This window comes from Tetranychus urticae, chromosome 2 (assembly GCF_039701765.1).
Source record: "Tetranychus urticae isolate SD_2017Ah chromosome 2, NJAU_TeUrti_SD_1.0, whole genome shotgun sequence".
NCBI classification, from domain to species: domain Eukaryota; kingdom Metazoa; phylum Arthropoda; class Arachnida; order Trombidiformes; family Tetranychidae; genus Tetranychus; species Tetranychus urticae.
Window position 1 is genome coordinate 29,083,813 of NC_142959.1, and position 18,442 is coordinate 29,102,254.

General features: G+C 31.1%; 1 protein-coding gene across 2 annotated transcripts in view; it reads left to right on the forward strand.

Annotated features, from left to right (window-relative positions):
* The first annotated feature begins 1,703 nt into the window (after nucleotides 1-1,703).
* The window catches only part of LOC107368145 (solute carrier family 12 member 3), a 38,887-nt gene continuing 22,148 nt past the window's right edge, over nucleotides 1,704-18,442 (forward strand). For both annotated transcript variants that reach the window (XM_015935925.3, XM_025162088.2), the window contains exons 1-8: nucleotides 1,704-2,499; nucleotides 2,819-3,029; nucleotides 5,012-5,107; nucleotides 5,208-5,347; nucleotides 5,520-5,639; nucleotides 13,800-15,092; nucleotides 16,064-16,176; nucleotides 17,810-18,214. In XM_015935925.3, the coding sequence (XP_015791411.1) occupies nucleotides 2,080-2,499; nucleotides 2,819-3,029; nucleotides 5,012-5,107; nucleotides 5,208-5,347; nucleotides 5,520-5,639; nucleotides 13,800-15,092; nucleotides 16,064-16,176; nucleotides 17,810-18,214 (2,798 nt within the window). In that variant the 5' untranslated portion in view covers nucleotides 1,704-2,079. The remainder of the gene's footprint in view (nucleotides 2,500-2,818; nucleotides 3,030-5,011; nucleotides 5,108-5,207; nucleotides 5,348-5,519; nucleotides 5,640-13,799; nucleotides 15,093-16,063; nucleotides 16,177-17,809; nucleotides 18,215-18,442) is intronic.

Here is an 18,442-nt window from a genome sequence, read left to right on the forward strand (position 1 = left end):
AAGCAATTTCAATATGATAATTATCATTGTACGCCATTCATTGACTTCAATTAGCCACTGATTAAGATGAGTGTAAAAGTGTTAACCAGACAATCAAATTAATTATTCATCATCACCCTTATCCAGTTTTATTGAAAAGTATATGCTTTAGCTTTATTCATTTGTTTATTTCGATTAACTTCCGTTACAATTTTCGTTTTCACCAATTTTCCAATTCCACTCATCATGATTATTATAAATGAATATTAATGAATCTTGTTTTCTCTGTGAATCCAATTCGTCCAATTTTCACACTAAAGAAAAAAGAAAAGCGAAATTTTCTGAAAAAAAAGATTTGTTGCGTCAATAACGTTCAATTGTTGTTCATTTATGGTCATTTTGATTACAACTTTAGATAGCAATTGTTGGTGAAAAAGTTGCTGTGAAACATTGGGAAATAAAAGGCTAAAGTAACTTGTTTCTTGGAAATTATTTAATCTCATTAATGAGCCGACAATTGAGCTAATTTGAACACTTATGTTAAGTTTAATAAAAAATTGTTTTGTTTGAAATTTGTTGCCTTCTTTCATCTTGTATCGTCAATGAAATGAACAGAAATGCCATTAAAGCTATTAGCTTAATTACGTTAATATTTTTTGCAACTTTTGATTCTCATTGGTTGTCATTTGCTTTTGAATTATTGAGAGCTTCCATCAAACATAAAGAAAACACTTTTTTCCCTTTTCATGGGCTTTTTATTCACCACCATGATGAACATCATTGAAGGCAATGCAAGGTGCACAATGATAACCATCATGTTTCCATGTTGTATCAATTTAATTCATAGATTTACTTATTTTCGTTGTAATCTATTTTCATTGAGATTCAATCACTTTTCATGAATGAATAAATGAATGAATGAATTGGCACGAGATTAAAATGAGTAAAATCTTGTTCGTTTTGAATCACTTTTCCATGATTACTGTTGCAATTATCATTTTGTTATACTTTTCAGTTGACAAACTTCAAGGTTTCTTACAATAGAAAAGATGAAATTGAAGTTTTTTTCATTGAAATAAAACAATCTTGTCCAAACACTTACTCATCCTTTTAATGAAGACTCAAAAGTCTTTGTTTCATTCAATGTTAATCAGTTTGGAGCAAATTTTTGTAAAAATGATTAACCTTGAATGGAGCTAAAAAAAGAGTAAAAATTTTGATCCTTAATTTTTCCATTACTTCAATGTAAATATTGATATTGAATCGTTCAACTTTTCATGGGTTTATTGAGAAAATTTGGCCTAGAATCTTTGCCTAGATGAGGAAAATTGAGAGTGGAAAAAAGAGTAAAATTTGAATTTAGAAAAATGAAAATAGGAAAAGTGAATGTTCAAGTGGCGCAAACAAGAAGTGATTGAAATAGTTCATTACAGAGTATAAAAGGCATAATTCAAATGAGAGCACATTTAACGAGATTCATTATCATATCAATTTCAATTGTAAGTGTTGATGTAAAATAATGGATAAAAATGAGTGAGTTTTGGGGTAGAAAAAAAAAGTTGAACAATCAAAGTGATAATCAGTTGAAGCTTGAAAATGGGGAAATAAAAGTACAAGCAATTTTAATTGGAGAGAGAAGATGATAAGAGAGATAAAGTGAGGGAGGAAGAGAGACAATGGAAGAGATGATAGAGGAGTGAAAGTGAGCTGCAAATTGTAACCACATTGGTATTTTGCATTAACACTTGTTTCGTTGTCATCATCATTTACTTTTATATCTGTGTCATCGTTGGTCTCATGCTTTTTATTTATCACTTTACTCGGTGAAACGCAAATTTTGACGCAAATTTTGCTGATCACGGCTGGCTCTTGATCAGTCCTTTGGACGTCAACCTTTTGTGACACTCACTTTTTATATTGACACGCTTCCACAGGGAACAAAGTAAAGTGCTTAGAATAGTTTTATTGCCTTTTGTAGGTTATTGTGCTTTTACTTGGTGATCCACTTACTTGGTGACTTTACCCTCATCTACCTTCACTTGCTCATTGCTTGTCCTCCACTCAATCCATTGTTAACACTAGCCTTTAACGAGACTTACGATGCCTGCTTATGGTTCAGTTGAACCAAACCCAGTTGCCAAGTATAAAGGACGCTTTAGCATCACCAACCTTGACCTGAATGCTGTAAATGTTGACCCTGGTGGCTACGAGAATCCCGTCTTTACTGGAGATGGTTCAGTTCCACCTTCACCTGCACCTTCGGTTCTCTCCATGTCCAATCCCGTGGTTCCTCCAAAGAACCGTAAATCATCAATCATCTTCCCGTCTTACCTTAGACGCAATGGTAACATGGACAATGATAGTCTATCAACTCTTCAAACCGAGTCTACCAATAATCTTCATGTGTACACAACTATTAACCACGAATCGATACCAAGGCTTGAAAATTATTACCGGGAACTTGGTATAAGAGGTGCTCGACCCACCATTGATGAGCTTCATGAACCAATGAAAAGTGACGTAAGAATCACAATTGAATTTAGTTGACCACAAAAATGATAAGAAAAAGTAGAAAAAAATTTAAAAGCTAATCTTTTAAACTGAAACTTATTATCAATGTTGACAACAATAACAGATTGGTTGACAAGAGACAAAATAGTTGACACAAAAAATTGACTTTAATCTAAAGGTTAGACGGAAATAGACTGAAAGCCAGACAAGCTCTTAGCTGACCATTAAATTATGAAATATTTTTCTATTTTTTGCCTTATTTTCATCCGAATCGACCTTTGCCATTGAGTCTAACTTTTACCTTTTTTAACCTTTTCCATTGCAATAGTTATCCTCAAGTGAAAATACGTTCATCAAAAATGTATCCAATGACAATTCAACTTGGACAACTGTAATTGAAAGCCCAGCCAAGCCCTCGACTGCTCTTACTGCAGTCAAATTTGGCTGGTTTGAAGGTGTCTTTGTACGAACCACAGTCAACCTGTTAGGTGTAATGTTATTCCTGAGAATGGGTTGGATGACTGGAAGAGCGGGAATCGGTAAGGCTTACAATTTGAAACTTTATCTTCTTTACAAACATAGACTTTGCTCAGTTAGACGAAATGTTTAAATTGACAATTTTCATGATTATTCATCACCTGAAAAGTTGTGTTTAAGTTAATCTTTTACCATCAACTCTTTACCTTTAAACTTGTTGATGCTAATAATTAATTTCAAATCTTTTTTAATCTCTTTCAATGCCGAAGATCAAACAAATCAAAATTAATTTTCATTATTTTTTCATCATTACTCCAACTTTCATGAAACTGGCAAGGTTTATCATAAGTCACAAAATTTCACTTTGCAAATGTTTCACCCTTTTATGTCAAACTTTATCTATGAGATACAAACTAATTATAAACTCATTAATTAGATAAAAATTTATCAACTTTGTTTAGAATTAGTAACATTTTTTGTGAACTTTTTTTTCGTCAAGCACAAAAATCTTGCTTAAACATGAAAGATTGAACACAAAGTTCGAAAAAAGCATTCATATCCAAGTTCAAATATTTTTGGCTTTTTCAGATTCTTTTCATAGAATGTATAATTCGGGTAAAATTTGAAACAAATTTAGCAAAACAAAAGTTCATTTTCTTTTCCAAGTTTCGATTTTCGAATTATCTGAATTAGCAAAATGATTTATCAAAAAAATGAGATTCATTGACAAGTTCATGGAAAATGAAAGTTTAAATTAAATTCTGTTAAAACGAATGAACTAGCAAAAAGTATTTTTCAAAATATCTAGTTAATTAGTTGACAAATATAAGTTTCAGGATTGCAGCAAAATTTGAGGAAAAATATTTTCATTTTCTGTGAAATATTCTGAAGAAAATTCATCTAAAATGAAGTTAATTTGGTTAATCCGAGTTGATTTATCGTATTCATGAGAATTAAGAATCAGAATTGACTGGGAAATTGTCCTTGAAGTTGTCATGGGCAGCAGAAAAGAGTACAAAACCATGGAGAATAAGTACATAATTGTGAAATTGTGATTACATGAAAAACAAAGTTTCGCTCCCATTTCTCTTCTTTTTACTTCTAACTCATTCATGATATTCATTCATGAGCTTTAAGTTGCGTTGGTTGCAATGAAAATGAGATCAAACCAAAAAGAGTTGTAACTATGAATGAATTTTTTCCTCTTCGCCATCATGAAACATGATTATCATTTTCTCGTGAGTTTATAATTGATTGCTTCCAATTACATAATGAAATTGGTAAAAATGATGAGAAAATTGGCTGAAAATGATAGTTTCGTTAATTAATTATTTATCATCGCACTTGTTTAGTTGATGGTAAAGTTACGATTTTAGTTTTTCTTCGTTGCTCATGCTTCTTTTGTTGACTTTTGATATTACATTTTATTTTCCGATTCAACTCATGATGATTATTAATGAACATCAATGAATATTGATGAATCTCTTCGTATGTCTTTAACAAGACGAATTGCGCTAATCAAATAAACTCAAATTGTCTTTCAGATTCAATAAGCAAATCCATTTTCTTATTGTTATTTCAGATTTTCCTGGAAAAATCAATTTCCATCATTTAGAATCCATTCAATTTTTCATGAACACTTGAATTTCTACGGAACAATAATGTTATTTTCAATGAAGATTCAGAAAAAAAGTTAACTTTAGAATAGAAAAAAAGCAAAAATTTTCGGTTCTTCATAAACTTCAATCAAAAAACTTCTTTGTTTCTAGTTTTTATTCAAATTTTTTTCAATTCGAAAAGCAAATTCTATTCACACATTGAAACTGAACTTTTTGTTTTTGAATTTTGAGAAAAGTCATTTCAGGTTCAATCGAAATATTTAAACGATTTCGAATGCTTAAATTTGTTCTCTCGTCCAGTTGACTGAGCTTCAAGGAGTTCGCTGGAAAATTTTCTCAACTTTTACACATTGATTTGCATTTGAACATTTCAGGTTAAAATGAATTTAATGATTTTTTGCTTCATTTCTTTCCATTCACTTTAGTTGTTGCACTTTTACAAATTTTAATTTCAACGGCAATAACCTGCCTGACAACCCTTTCAATGAATGCTCTTTGCACCAATGGTGATATTGGAGCTGGTAAGTTGAACCTTTTGAACGAACCATTTTTCGAAAAAAGAAATTTTCTTTTCTTTAAATTCTTTACCAAATTCTAAACTTTAACCTTTAAATTCTTAAGGTGGAATCTATTCAATGATATCTCGAAGTCTTGGTCCTGAAGCAGGAGCCATGATTGGAATCATTTTCGCCTTGACCAATGCAGCCTTTGTTGGGTTAAACTTGATTGGTGCTGCTGAAGCTGTTGTCCAAATATTTGATGTAAAAACATTTTCTTCTTTTTTTATGCTGACCATTCTGTCAACATGGAACCTCATAATTTCAACAAACTTTAATCATGGATAAATGCAATTCTTATTTCAAACATTCCTTCATCTCACCGAACTCGATTCATGAAATTAATTTTTCAATCTTTTCTTTTCTTTCTTCACAGCATTTCGGTATTGGCATCATTTCAATTCCACATTGCGATAATGATGTGAGACTCGTTGGAATCTTGTTTTTGATTTTAATTGCAATCATTCCAATGATTTCATTATCATTCGAAGCCAAGGTAAGAATCGTTCATTTTCTCGAAAACTTTGAAATTCTTTTAATCATCAATCATTTCACAGTAGACTCAAGTTGACAAATTGTTGCATCAATCAATTCAAACTGTTAAACAACTCTTGATTGATGAAACTCTGATCATCTTGAAAAGGTTCGTCTGAAAATTTCATCAAACTTCGAAAAAGAAAAAATTCCAGAATTTCGAATCAAAACATTTCCCAAATTTTGCAACTTTATATCAATAATGATTAATATTTAATTTTGAATATTTTGCAATGAAACCAAAAGAATCAGATTCGAGCTTCATTTTTCATAACGAATTTTTTGTTTCATGTTCAATAATAAATTAAACTTCAAGTTTACTCATTTCCAAGCAAATTGATTATCAATCAAACTTGAGCCATTTGTTTAGCAAAGTCAATATCGAGCTTGGCTGATCAGTTTGGATTGAAACAGATTATGATAATTTCTCGTCGATTCATTTTGACATTCAAAACATTTTTGTTCGACAATTTTGCGTTCTTCTTTATTTGGCTGATTTTCATGAGAAACCATCATTCAATGCCATTTCAAACAGTCGATCATGATGGTTAAATTGTTTTTGCATTTCTTTTTTTTCCTTTTCACTATTTGTTTGCATTTGTCAAACAAAAGAGCAACTGAAAACAATCAGAATCATCATCATGAAACAATAATATTTTACATCAATTTAAGGATTGAAATGTTAAGAACAAATGATGAAAAGTTGAATTTTCAGATGGAAATGGATGAAATCTTTTCTTATCATTTAATTGAAATATTTCTTCTTTTCGATGAAACTTTTGAAAGTTTTTCCATGATTGACAGTTTAAATCCTAATGAACAAGTGGTTTTCAAGGTGTTGTTCATGATTGCCTGACAAGTTTCAACAATGAACCAATGAAGCTGATCAATGATAATGATGATACGAGAAAAGAAAAGTTTCACCCAATCAAAGATGAACACTGAATGAAACATTTGTTAATGAAACTTTTCATTTAACTCTCTTTGTAAATGAGTCTTGAATAGTTTTACCTTGCAAAATATGTCATATTCATTGCAATTGACGGTTAATTGACTTTCTGTTTATACTAATGTAACATTAATAAAAAGCTGACTCGAGCAGATTCTAAAGGCAAATCAATGAAACCTCAATGTTAGTAGTGACCTGAGTCTAGTTTATTTCGAGTAACTAATGCTCTTTACATGAAATGATTCCATTAGTTATGACGATTCAGCAGCTTTAAAGCTCAAAGCAAAAGTATTGAGAATTGAATATTAACAAGTTTTAGCTGTTGAATGAAAAACTCGATCTTAATTTCAATCTTATTTTCTGTAGATTAATTAAATCTTTTTTTATGTTAATGGTCTAAACCTGATGATCAACCGATTTAGAATCTTAATGCAGAAATTTCTGTTCGAATCAATATTTCCAAGTGAACTAACAGTTTGCATTTGTACTCAAAATGTTTAAAAATCAAACAAATCGCAATGATATTTTCTTGATACTTTTGCACTGAGATTTATTCAGATCTTTATCTTATCAATGAATGATAACCAATGATGAAATTGCAAGATAATGTTCAAAGTATCAATTGCTTCATCGAAGTATAAAAATCGTGCTTTTCTTGAAAAGTGTTTAGTCGAGTGATAAAGTATTGAATGGTATTAAAACTCTGAGTTTGTGGCTTTGCAAATTGAGGGTTGAATTTGAAGTTTGTAAATAAGAGTAAAGTTTAATCCTGGAAATAAAAGAACTTGAAATCGATTATTCAACGCGCAAAATTGTCATTCAACATTCACAGCGAACTATTCCATTGCCATGTATTTCATGAAATAGTGTCTTGATTGCAGTTCTATTTATGACTCACAATGTTTTGTTTTTCGAACTTGATATCTCTTGAGATTTCTGGTTGAAAAAAGCTATTGAATGAAATTAATATTCAGATGGGCTTTTCTTTATTTTGCCGCCTTCATGTCATGATACTATTTGCATAAACAATACTGTAAACAACTTGGTGTTTAGTATGCGAATAGTGATGATGTTCATTCAAAGAGATGAGGAAAAATTGTTGATATAAAAACCTGAAAGGTTAAAATTCTCTCGAGAATTTCACTTTTACGTGAAAAAATGAATTTAATTTGTGCTTCCAAACAGCTAACATTCCTTTCCTGATAAAGTTCAAGTCGACCTTTAACAGAGAAAAAAATCTTCGCAAGCAAAAATTCTTCCACCTAAACCAATCTCATCTAATAATAGCTATTGAATTCCATGCAAATTCGAGTCTGAATAGTAAACAAACGCAAAGCAAACACAAAACTGTGTCAATATTGAAACATTTTTTTCTTATCCAGTTCAACTGGACCGAAACTTCTGAACAAATGAATCAATAGTTGGATAATGTTCACAAAATGCGAGTAAAAAAGGATTTCTAGATGAGAAGAAAAAAGGTGAAGAAAAAGTGGATCGAGTATAATCATGTTCTGATTCAATGCTAAATTCAAGTTGCCATGATTTACGATTTACGATTATTTAATTCTCAATCCTTTAATCAACAGAAGGAAAAGGCTGAAGAGAAGAAAATAATTTGAAATAAACTCCAAGTAACTCGAGTTAATAAACATTTTCTTCATCATTATTTCGTAGTGTTATTACGCTTGAATCAAATTGAGTGAATCAACAAGGCGAAGCAAATGCGTTCTCATACCTGTTACTTGGTAATTACCTGGATATGTAAAAAGAATTGGAAAAATGGAGGAAAAGTTATCATGAAATGTTGCAACAACCAGATAGCTCAATGATGCTGATGATAAATTGTGAAAATGAGTTTACTTGATATTATTTATATAAATGATGCGTAACTGTTGGCTTATTAATAAGCCTTTTATTAATATTATCTTTGAAGTAAATGAAGAAAAAAAAGGAAAAACGAAAAGCCATAAACAACTTTTTCTTTTTGTGTTCTTTTGGTTGCTTTTGATCGAGCTTGTCATTAATACAAACCAAAATGAACTCGATGAGTTTAGAAAAATGATGAAATTTCGTCTCTTGTTCATTATTCGTAACATGATGTCACATGAAGTTCGATGGCAGAAGTAAAATTTTGACACTTTTCATCTTCATTCATCATTTTGATAAACATGATTGTAATCATTAACAAGTCTTTATTTTCATTCCCATTTTGATTGACGGAAAAGTTGATAAAAAGTAAAAGTAAATGGAAAAATATTTTCATCTTTTGGTGAAATGTTGCGATTTAACGTAATTAACGATGAATCAATGTTTATTTTGATTCAATGATCATCTGAGTTTAGAAGAAAAACTTTTTTGCTTTTTTTTGTTCACTTTTCTGATCAACTTTCAACTGACATCGTTTTCCTTGTTGATCAATGGTCAAGTTGATTGAACTGAAACTCGATTGTCCATGTTATTGATGTTTCAATGTTGATTTCGTTCTTGAATATTCAATTGATTCTCTTTTGCCATGTCATGTCTATTCATTGAATTTTCAAATTGATACATTTAATGCATTTTCACTTGTTTGCCATTGAATGGGAACAAAAAGAGGTGAGAAAATTTCATTGTCAATTGAGTTCTTTTTACCTTTACATGGTAACAATAAGGTTGTCTGTTCCTCTTATCTTTATTTGAATAACACTTGACATTAGTTTGGAAACTCTGAGTTTATTCTTGAATCTTTTTTTTCTCAAGTTTTCTCTTTGTTGCCATTTCATTCTTTTCTCAATGTTTCAACTCGGATTGTTTTTATCCAACAATTTAAAACATTTGAAACCTTTTGTTGTCAGTTATTGTGATAATTTGAATCGTTTTATTCTCATTAGTTTTAAACTACATTTTTCGTCAGTTTAATATTTCATGATAATTTCATTGGAAAACTTTATCAATGTTGAATATTTGATCATGAAGCGAAAACTTGTTGTTCTCAACTTTTCTCAAGTTGTTTGTTTTTCAAGTTGAAACTGTAAATGGACTGAATGATGATTCTGTTTGATCATTTATTAGTTGACAGACAGAAGACTGGGAATTGAGCTTAAGATTAAGCTGTTCTTATTTTTGTTTTTATAAGTTTTCTTTTCATTCCTTCTTCTCAATGGTCAATAGTATAGATTTTTATTTGACACTGGACATTATACTTTTGGTGTGAAAAAAAGATGTTGAAAGGAAAAGAAGATGAAGATGGCAACAAAGAAGACAAGGAATGAAGGAGAAAAAAAACAAAATCCTTCCTTTTAAAGAGCAAAGCATCTGACAGAAGGCAAAAGATGTTGCCTTTGAGGTGACAAAATGTACAGAGGTGATTGAATGGATTGAACATGAAAGTGTTTGAATCGAATCAAAGTGGTGCTAATCGTCATCATTGATCTTCAGCTTTGAGAAGCTCATCTCAGCCCAAATCGTATTGATTTATGTGATGCTGTCATTGCAAGGTAATTCATGTGCGCTTACATTAAGTTACTTGAGCTTTTCAACGCTAAAGGAAACTACGAAACGAAAAATATTGAAAAGTTGGTTTCAGCTCGAGAGAATTCCATTTAATTTCTGAATGTCTCGATAATTCTATCAGTTCTATCCATTTTTTATCCCTGAGACATCAATTGATAATAGCATTAGAACAACTCTTCAAAGAATTGAGTTCTTCATTTCGATTAGAAAGCAAGAACCAAAAAACCCAAAAACAGGAAAATTCGTTAAAGATTGAAGTGTCAGAGTTTTTTGCAGTTGCAAAGCTGGGAGAATTTTTGAATTCGTTGATCTAAAATTCGAAATGCAAATCACTTGAGAAGAACATTTTCAATGAAAATATTTGAAAAGCAACGATTAGCAGTAAATCGTTGATAAGTTTCGTCTGGGAGTTTTTATCTTGATGAGTTGTTGAACTGATCTCGAAGGTGATGAAGTAAAAGTAGATTGATTTTGTTTTTCATTTTTTATTTTCATTTCGTTTTATAGTAAACGTGATTTACTATCATTTTTCTTTGCCTTCAAATGAATGAAAATTTGGTCATTTTTTGTCTCTTGTATTGAAAAATGGAGTGAAATGGTTGGAATGGAGAGTTGGGTGAAAATTTTTTAGCTTCTTCTTCTTCTCACGATAATGGACACTAAGTAGTAAAATAAATTGAGTGACCATTGAGAGTTGAACAATGATTGGGAATAAGAATGATGACTCTGAATGTTTCACAGAAGAATGTAGAGGTTTCTTCGTAAACAGTAAATAGTAAATCATGAAGACAAGAAAATGATGAAAAATGGAAATAGTGAAAGTTCAATTTTAAATGTTGAACTGATAAAGGAAGAAAGGCAAACAAAATGGAGATTTCATGATACTTGAGAAAAAGAATTGAAAATAAAGTAAAAGTGATAATAACTCAGAGGAAAGGAGAAGAATCATGAAACAAATATAAATACTTAACATGGGAACGAGAAAAATGATGACAATAAGGAAAGGTTGAGAAAGTTATAAAACAAAATCTGGGTCGAAATGAGTGACGAACAAAAAATGAATCATGAATCTCAAGTCGTGCTCAACTCTTGACATTACTCAGAATTTTCCTCGAAATTTTTCAAAACATTTCCATTAATTCGATTCAAAACCTTAGAATTTTTTATAACTCAGAATTCGAGTTTTCAATTAAAGTCTTTTGCTTATGAATTTTTCATCGTTTCAAGAACTCTGAATATTAGCCAAACCCTGTAGACTGAGGTTTGTTAAATCTCTTCAAATGAAAAGCTTTATTGGAACTTTATTTTCGAGTTTTTTTGGTCGAAAAATTACTTTTTGATTATTCATAACGAAATCGTTTCAATGCTCTGTTTGAAGTTTGAGTTTCTATTTTCATTGCTTTTTTCATGATTTTTTCATACTTTAAGAATTTGATTCGTAAATTTTGCATATAATCTTGAAGATTGAATTTTGCAGCTTTTCATGCTGTTTCACCTTATTCATTACTCACCAAGATGTTGAATTCTTTAACATGAGTAAAGAATCACAGAACATGAATAATACCCTTACCACGAACACTTTTTTTACGATTCTTTTTACAGCTTTTTTCTTTACTTTCTAAGCTTTTACTCTTTGCCTTTTCTGTTGAACTTTGATTGTCTCACAATATTCATTTATGTAAACAAATGGATTCTCTGAGTTTTTTATTGTCAACCAATCATGTTTTAATGATGATAAAAGGCGTTGTGAGTGAAAAAAGATGAACTTGCTTGTTTGTTTCGTGTGTTTGTCTGTGTAAAGTGAATGCTGAAAGTAAACTTATTCATGATGTTCTTCATGAGAACCGGAAATTTAATTAAAACAATAACTGATTTGACTTTTTTTCTTCATCTTTATCATTATTTTCACTTTTCCATTCAATTTCTGAATCTTTTCTCTTCTCATTCTTTGTTTATTCTCAATTGATTTATGTTTTAGCAAAAAGTTAATTGAATTTTTATAGTCGTTTGTAAAAGCAAAAAATACTTCCTCTTCTCAGTCACTAGCAAAGGGAGACAACAAGGACAAGTTTCATCGCAAAAACAATGTCACTTCAACTCTTTGTTTCACTTTAAATTAAAATAGATAATAGATTCTTTCGATATCATGAACCATGGAGTCATTTTAGATTCTTTTAGCAATTCATACAATCGACGAAATTATTTTATTCGAATAAGAATTCTCAAGATTTTTTGTGATTCCTTCAGAAGCAGAGTATGATTAATTCGTGAAACTCTGAGTTATGAGCTGATCTGCAAAAGGTTGAGTTGAAGAATTGAGCCGCATGAGAATTTTGCAAATTGAACAGAATTTCAAAAGAAATTTTTGGATATTGAGTATCGATGCAACCCTTGAAGCATCTAAATGTATTATTCGATAAATAACGAGTCTGGATATGAACGAAGAAAGAATTCTGTCAAATGTCGAACAGTTTCACCAAAAATCGAATATTAAAACATTTTTCATGCGAAATTGGAAATCGATAAAATTGACTGAATCATGAATCGATAAGAATCAGGAAGAATATATCAAGTAAATTGGTAAGAAAATTAGAAACCAATATGTTGAACGAAATTCTGATTCTTGACTAAACTCGAAAATCTGTATTATCTGTTAATCTGACAATATTGCGTTTGGATGTCAGTTGCATGAAGGAAACAAAAGATTATTTTTCCAATTTCCGATTTTCATGTGATTGCTCAACTCGAGATTCCTTTTTTACTCGCATTAATCAGTTCAGTCAAGTAGATAATAATTGAATCGATACTAAATGAATCAATTAGAAGAATCTTAAAGACTTCGAAGCTCGACTTTCCAAACCAATCAATAGACATTCAAACAAAGAGAAATGAATAAATTTTGTAAAATCTTGAAAAATTTTCGTTTCGATAAAGGAAGAAATTCTCTTTGCATCATGAAAGTTGATGTAAACTCCGCTTCGAAAAGTTTGACATTAATATTGAAAGACTTTTCGTTTGAATATATTTCAACATTTTACTATTGAATTGAATTTTTATCAGATGCATGAAGAAAGAAGAGACGCAAATTGAATGTTAATATGAAATTATTTACAGTTTATTTCAATTATTGAGATGAATATGGCATTGTTTGAGGTTACATGAGATAAATTGAATTTCTGGTTTTGTTCATTTTTCTCTTTTATTCACTTTTTTTTCTTCTAATGATAATTCTCAAGATGATCATGATTTAAGAAGATTTACTCGGAAAAGAAGAGAAAACAAAATGTTGATAAAGATTCAAGGATTGACATTAAAAGAGACTTAAGATGAATGAAGGAAAACAATAAAGTCTAAAGTATCTTTACATTTTTCTTGGTCTTATCACAAAATAATGTTTACTATTGAATGGAATAAAATTTTACGTTTATCCTCATCATTATCATCATCTTCATCTTTTACTCCAACAAGAGCCAGATTTGATTACAGTTAAATTGAATGTTTAACTTTGAAAGGATTTACTGGATTTACCATGAAATTAGAGTTGGATTTATTATCCAATTACGATTGTTTGCTTTAGTGCTTTTCCCATTGAATGATAATTTATTGAAAAAAATTCAGTTGAGCGACTAATTGAAATCGTTTGATTTGCATTTTTTAATTTTTTTCCGATTCTCTTTTCAGACGCAAACATTTTTCCTCATCATTTTGGTAATTTGTATATTTGACTATTTTGTTGGAGCACTTTTACCGCCGAAACTGGATCAACAGAGAAAAGGTTTTGTCGGATGGAGCCATGAAGTTGCCATGAGTAACATGTGGCCCAAGTTTGTGCCCGATGAAGGCTTTTTCACCGTCTTTGGAGTCTTTTTCCCTTCCGTTACACCCATCTTTACAGGTGCCTGTATGTCGGGTGACCTTCGTGACCCGGCCGCCGCCATTCCTAAAGGAACTTTTCTTTCCATTTTCTTTACTTCAACAACCTATGCAGTATTTATCGTCATCTTGGGATGGACAGTTTCTTCCTTTTCAACTGGATCCATGAGCCAATTTCCCTTTACCAATATAACCAACTGTAATCAAGGCGACTGTCCTTATGGTTTAATTTATGATTACAATACAGTTGCACTTTCTTCTGGGTTGACCCATGTTGGCCTTGAGATTGAACCCTTTATCTACATTGGTATTCTTGCTGCTTCCCTTTCCTCGGCTTTGGGTTGTTACATGGCTGCTCCAAGGATATTTCAGTCTTTTGCTGAAGACGGCCTCATTCCCGGTATTGCTTGGTTTGCCAAGGGTTACGGTCCTTCCAATGATCCAAGACGTGGTTATCTTTTGACTTTTGTTGTGGCCGGTATCTTCACTTCCATTGGTAATCTCAATCTGATTGCGCCTTACATTTCCAACTTTTATCTGATCTCATTTTTTCTGGTCAACATTACCTGCTTCCATGCTGCTTGGGTTAAAACTCCTTCCTTTCGACCTGCCTTTAAGTATTTCAACAAATGGGTCAGCCTTATTTCAGCGGCTCTTTGTTTTATTCTCATGTTCCTCTTGGACTGGATTTCGGCCTTAGCAGCGCTTGTTCTCATGCTCATCATTTGGCTTTACATTTCAAAGACGGAAACCAAAGTCAACTGGGGCACAACTTCGGAAGCTCAACTCTTTAACGTTGCTCATTCCGCAGCGATGAAACTCTATTGGACCGAAGAACACGTTAAAAACTATCGACCCAACATTTTGGTTCTTACGGGCAACCCGTCAGCACGTCCAGCCTTGATTGATATGGCAGCCTCATTGAGTCGAGACTATGGAATGCTCTTCCTTGGACACATCAAAAGAGGTCCCATTTCATTCGAGGCCCGAAAAAAAGCCAATGCTGCGCAAAAGGTTTGGCTTCGAATGAGAAAAGTAAAAGCGTTTTATATTCTGACGGAAGGTGAGAACTTACTCGATGGCTGTCAACGAATGATTCCGGTAAGTTAGACTATTTAAGAATCTGAATTGAATCGGCAATTCTAAAGACCAAAGTTCGAGGATTATTTTATCAAAGTTATTTTTTTTGTTTCATTCATAATGAATGATGATTAACTTGTTTAACAGTTTTCTTTGAGCCAATCAATTATGAGAATTGTCATCTTCTGAGTTTCATTTCAAATGATCGGCTTTACAGATTACTCAATGAAGAGACAATATTATAATACCTTTTCCAATTTACTCCACATTTCATCTTTTCATCACTAGTCTTTCAATTGTAAACACATCAATCAATTGATTAATCAACTGAAAAGCTTATCATTAAAGGTTTAAGAATCAAACCTTTCTCAACTCTTCCTTTACTTTTCATGATAACTGTCAAAATTTGCTCTTTTTGTCTACCGTCTGTTCACTTTGTATTAAATCATTGAAAAATGTTGAGCAAGAACAAAGCTAAATTAATCTTCTTTTTCTATCAAATTGATCATCATCATCTTCATCATCCTCATTTCCTTAGGGTAGATTTAGTGACTGACAATAATGAAAAGCTTAAGTAACTTGCAACACTAATGACGACTCTGTTGTCAGAAACAATAATTAATAAGAAACAAATCGATATGAAAATGGAGTTACAAATGAAAACAGAATAATCGAAATGCAAAAGTTTCGAGAAAGACTAACAAATTCTGATAAAAAATTTTCGCTTTTAATTCTTCTCGAAATTCAATCGAAAGTCTGAAAAATTTTAAAAATCTTTTTCATGAACACAGAAATTTTCGGTTCTTTCAATGATTTTACGTTCATTCAAATTCAAGTAAAAAGTGAATCCAGTGTTCATGAAAAATGTTAAACTTGATATTCTTTTCTGATAAAATTCGATGCATGAGCAGTTAAAGGGATTGAGAAAAGTTCCAACGATCATTATGAGAATTTTGAATAATTTGATTTCTCCTTTTCTCTTCTTTCTCCAGACTGTTGGACTTGGAAAATTGCGTCCCAATATTGTGATGATGGGCTATAAAAGTAATTGGCACGATAAAGTTAAAGACCCAAAAGATCTTCAGGATTATTTCAATGTTATTCAGTAAGTCAATCATGAGAATAAAATGATGATCTTCTTTTTTTCCATGCAAACACTTTTTTCTTCCTTTTCGCCTTCTTTTCATCTCTTGTGTTTGTCATCATCATTATTATCCTAATCAAGTTCATTATTGAGATGAAATGTATAACATGTTTTGTTTCATCATTCCCTGCAAGGACAGAACATCAAATTAATCCAAAGAGAAAAAATAAGTTGTTCCTTTATTGTGCATAACTTGGCAAAGAAGGAGATAATGATGATGAGGATGAAGATGAGAAGAAGAAGAAGAAGCAAAAAAGCAAATATCTATTTATATTTATAAATAATAAAAGAATAGAGAAAAAAAATAATATTGATAATCCATCATGACTCTAAATTCAGAGCAAGTAGCTTAATAGCAGAATAAAAGTCTTTCATTTGTTGAGCAAAATGATGAGCATGAATAGGAAAAGAGCAAAGGGAAGCGAAGAAAAATGTAATCTATTAATGGATGAATAAAAGCTGTTCAACTCATCAGACTCTTTATCCAGCGAAACTGTTAATTTGTCGTTGGACGTAAACCGCTTTCTCATTGTGACTCTCATCATGATAACTTTTATTGCATTCCTTTCATGACATCCCTTTAATCCTTAATCATACAAACTGACCATTCTGTCCATCTTTTCATTCCAAGTCAATAACGAGTTATAATTGAATAACATTTAATGTCTTGTTAAAGTTCACAGATTTTTTATCGTCTCTTCACTAATTGCTATAATAAATGGAAAGCTTAACATTGGTTTAGTGAAAATTCAGTGAATTTTATATTTTCATGGGAATTGAAAAGTTTCCAGATTTTGTATAATTTTGCTTCGAACCAAATGAGAATAAAAAAGTGAATTTTATTGTTGATTCATTAGAAGGTTTAGTTTCTATTCAACAGTTTTTCAGTTCAGTTGCACTCTATTTGACGATAATCGAAACCTGAAAAGTTCGTGATTTCGATTGATTTTATTCTTTATTGACAAAAGGAAAAGTCGAAAAGATTTTTTCTCTATTTCTTCTGTAGTTCGATATTTTGCTGAGTAAACTTCAGAGATTAAATTCAAATGACAGATGAGATATTAATTTTAAAACATTTCTTTTGTTGAATTAGTTGATTTGAAGAGAATCAACCAAACAGAAAATTGAATTTCAACGATAAACCAATATTGGACAGAATAAGATTAATAAGATTGTGTCTAGTTTTTTGTTGCTTTCATTTGTTGTAAGTTCATCTTTACTCTTCACGATATTCATATTAATATCATTAACTATTAATATTCTGTCTGTTGGAGAAGTTTTTCATTTCCTGTATCATGATGTTGATTGTAAACGAAAAGATATTCTTTGGTTTCATGCAAATCAAATGTCAAATAACGATTGGGAGAAAAGGCTGATATTAACAGAATAAACACAACATGTTGGTTTAAATTGTTGCTTATTTATTAGCTGAATACATCAAATCTTTGAACAGAAAATTTCTTTTTGTTCGATCAAAAAATTGCAATTAAATATTCATTTTAAATGTTGATGGATGAGTTTTTGTTGTTTTTCAAATTTCAGTAATTCTATTTTTTGTATTCATTTTTCATTCTTATTTTCGCTTCTATTTCAGCTATTGCTTGGATGAACACATATCACTGGTCATCTGTCGAGTTCAAGAAGGTTTCGATTTTTCAGAGTTTTTTTCTTCCGTTTCATTGGAAAAGAAGAAACCTTTCGATGAAACTATTCGACCTGAAGATACAAAGTTTGATTTCAAGTTTGTTCAGAAGATTGCAGCCACCGAAGAGCAAGAGAAACGTTCATCAATCATTCCAGTTCAAGTTATTGATTCAGTAAATCAATTTCAAAAGAATCCAAAGAAAGGAACAATAGATATTTGGTGGCTTTACGATACAGGTGGAATCGCCTTGCTTTTAGGTTGGATTTTGCAGAACACTCGAAACAGTCTTTGGTACGGATGCAAGATGAGAGTCTTTTCCGTGACTAGAACAGACATCGAAACAGCAAAGTCAAAGTAAGTCAAAACTTAGATCAATTCGTAAAACATTTTCAAACATTTCGCCCAACAACTTGTGCCAAAAAAACAAAGATTTTGGCGATTTTCGGTAAGAGTACTTTTGATTATGAAAATTTTCTTATTTAAATAATCGAGTTTAAGTGACTTTGAGCTATAATGAAAATTATCGTTTGATTTGTGCAAACGTCATAAATATTGAAATTAATGGAAAGAAAAGTTGAATCG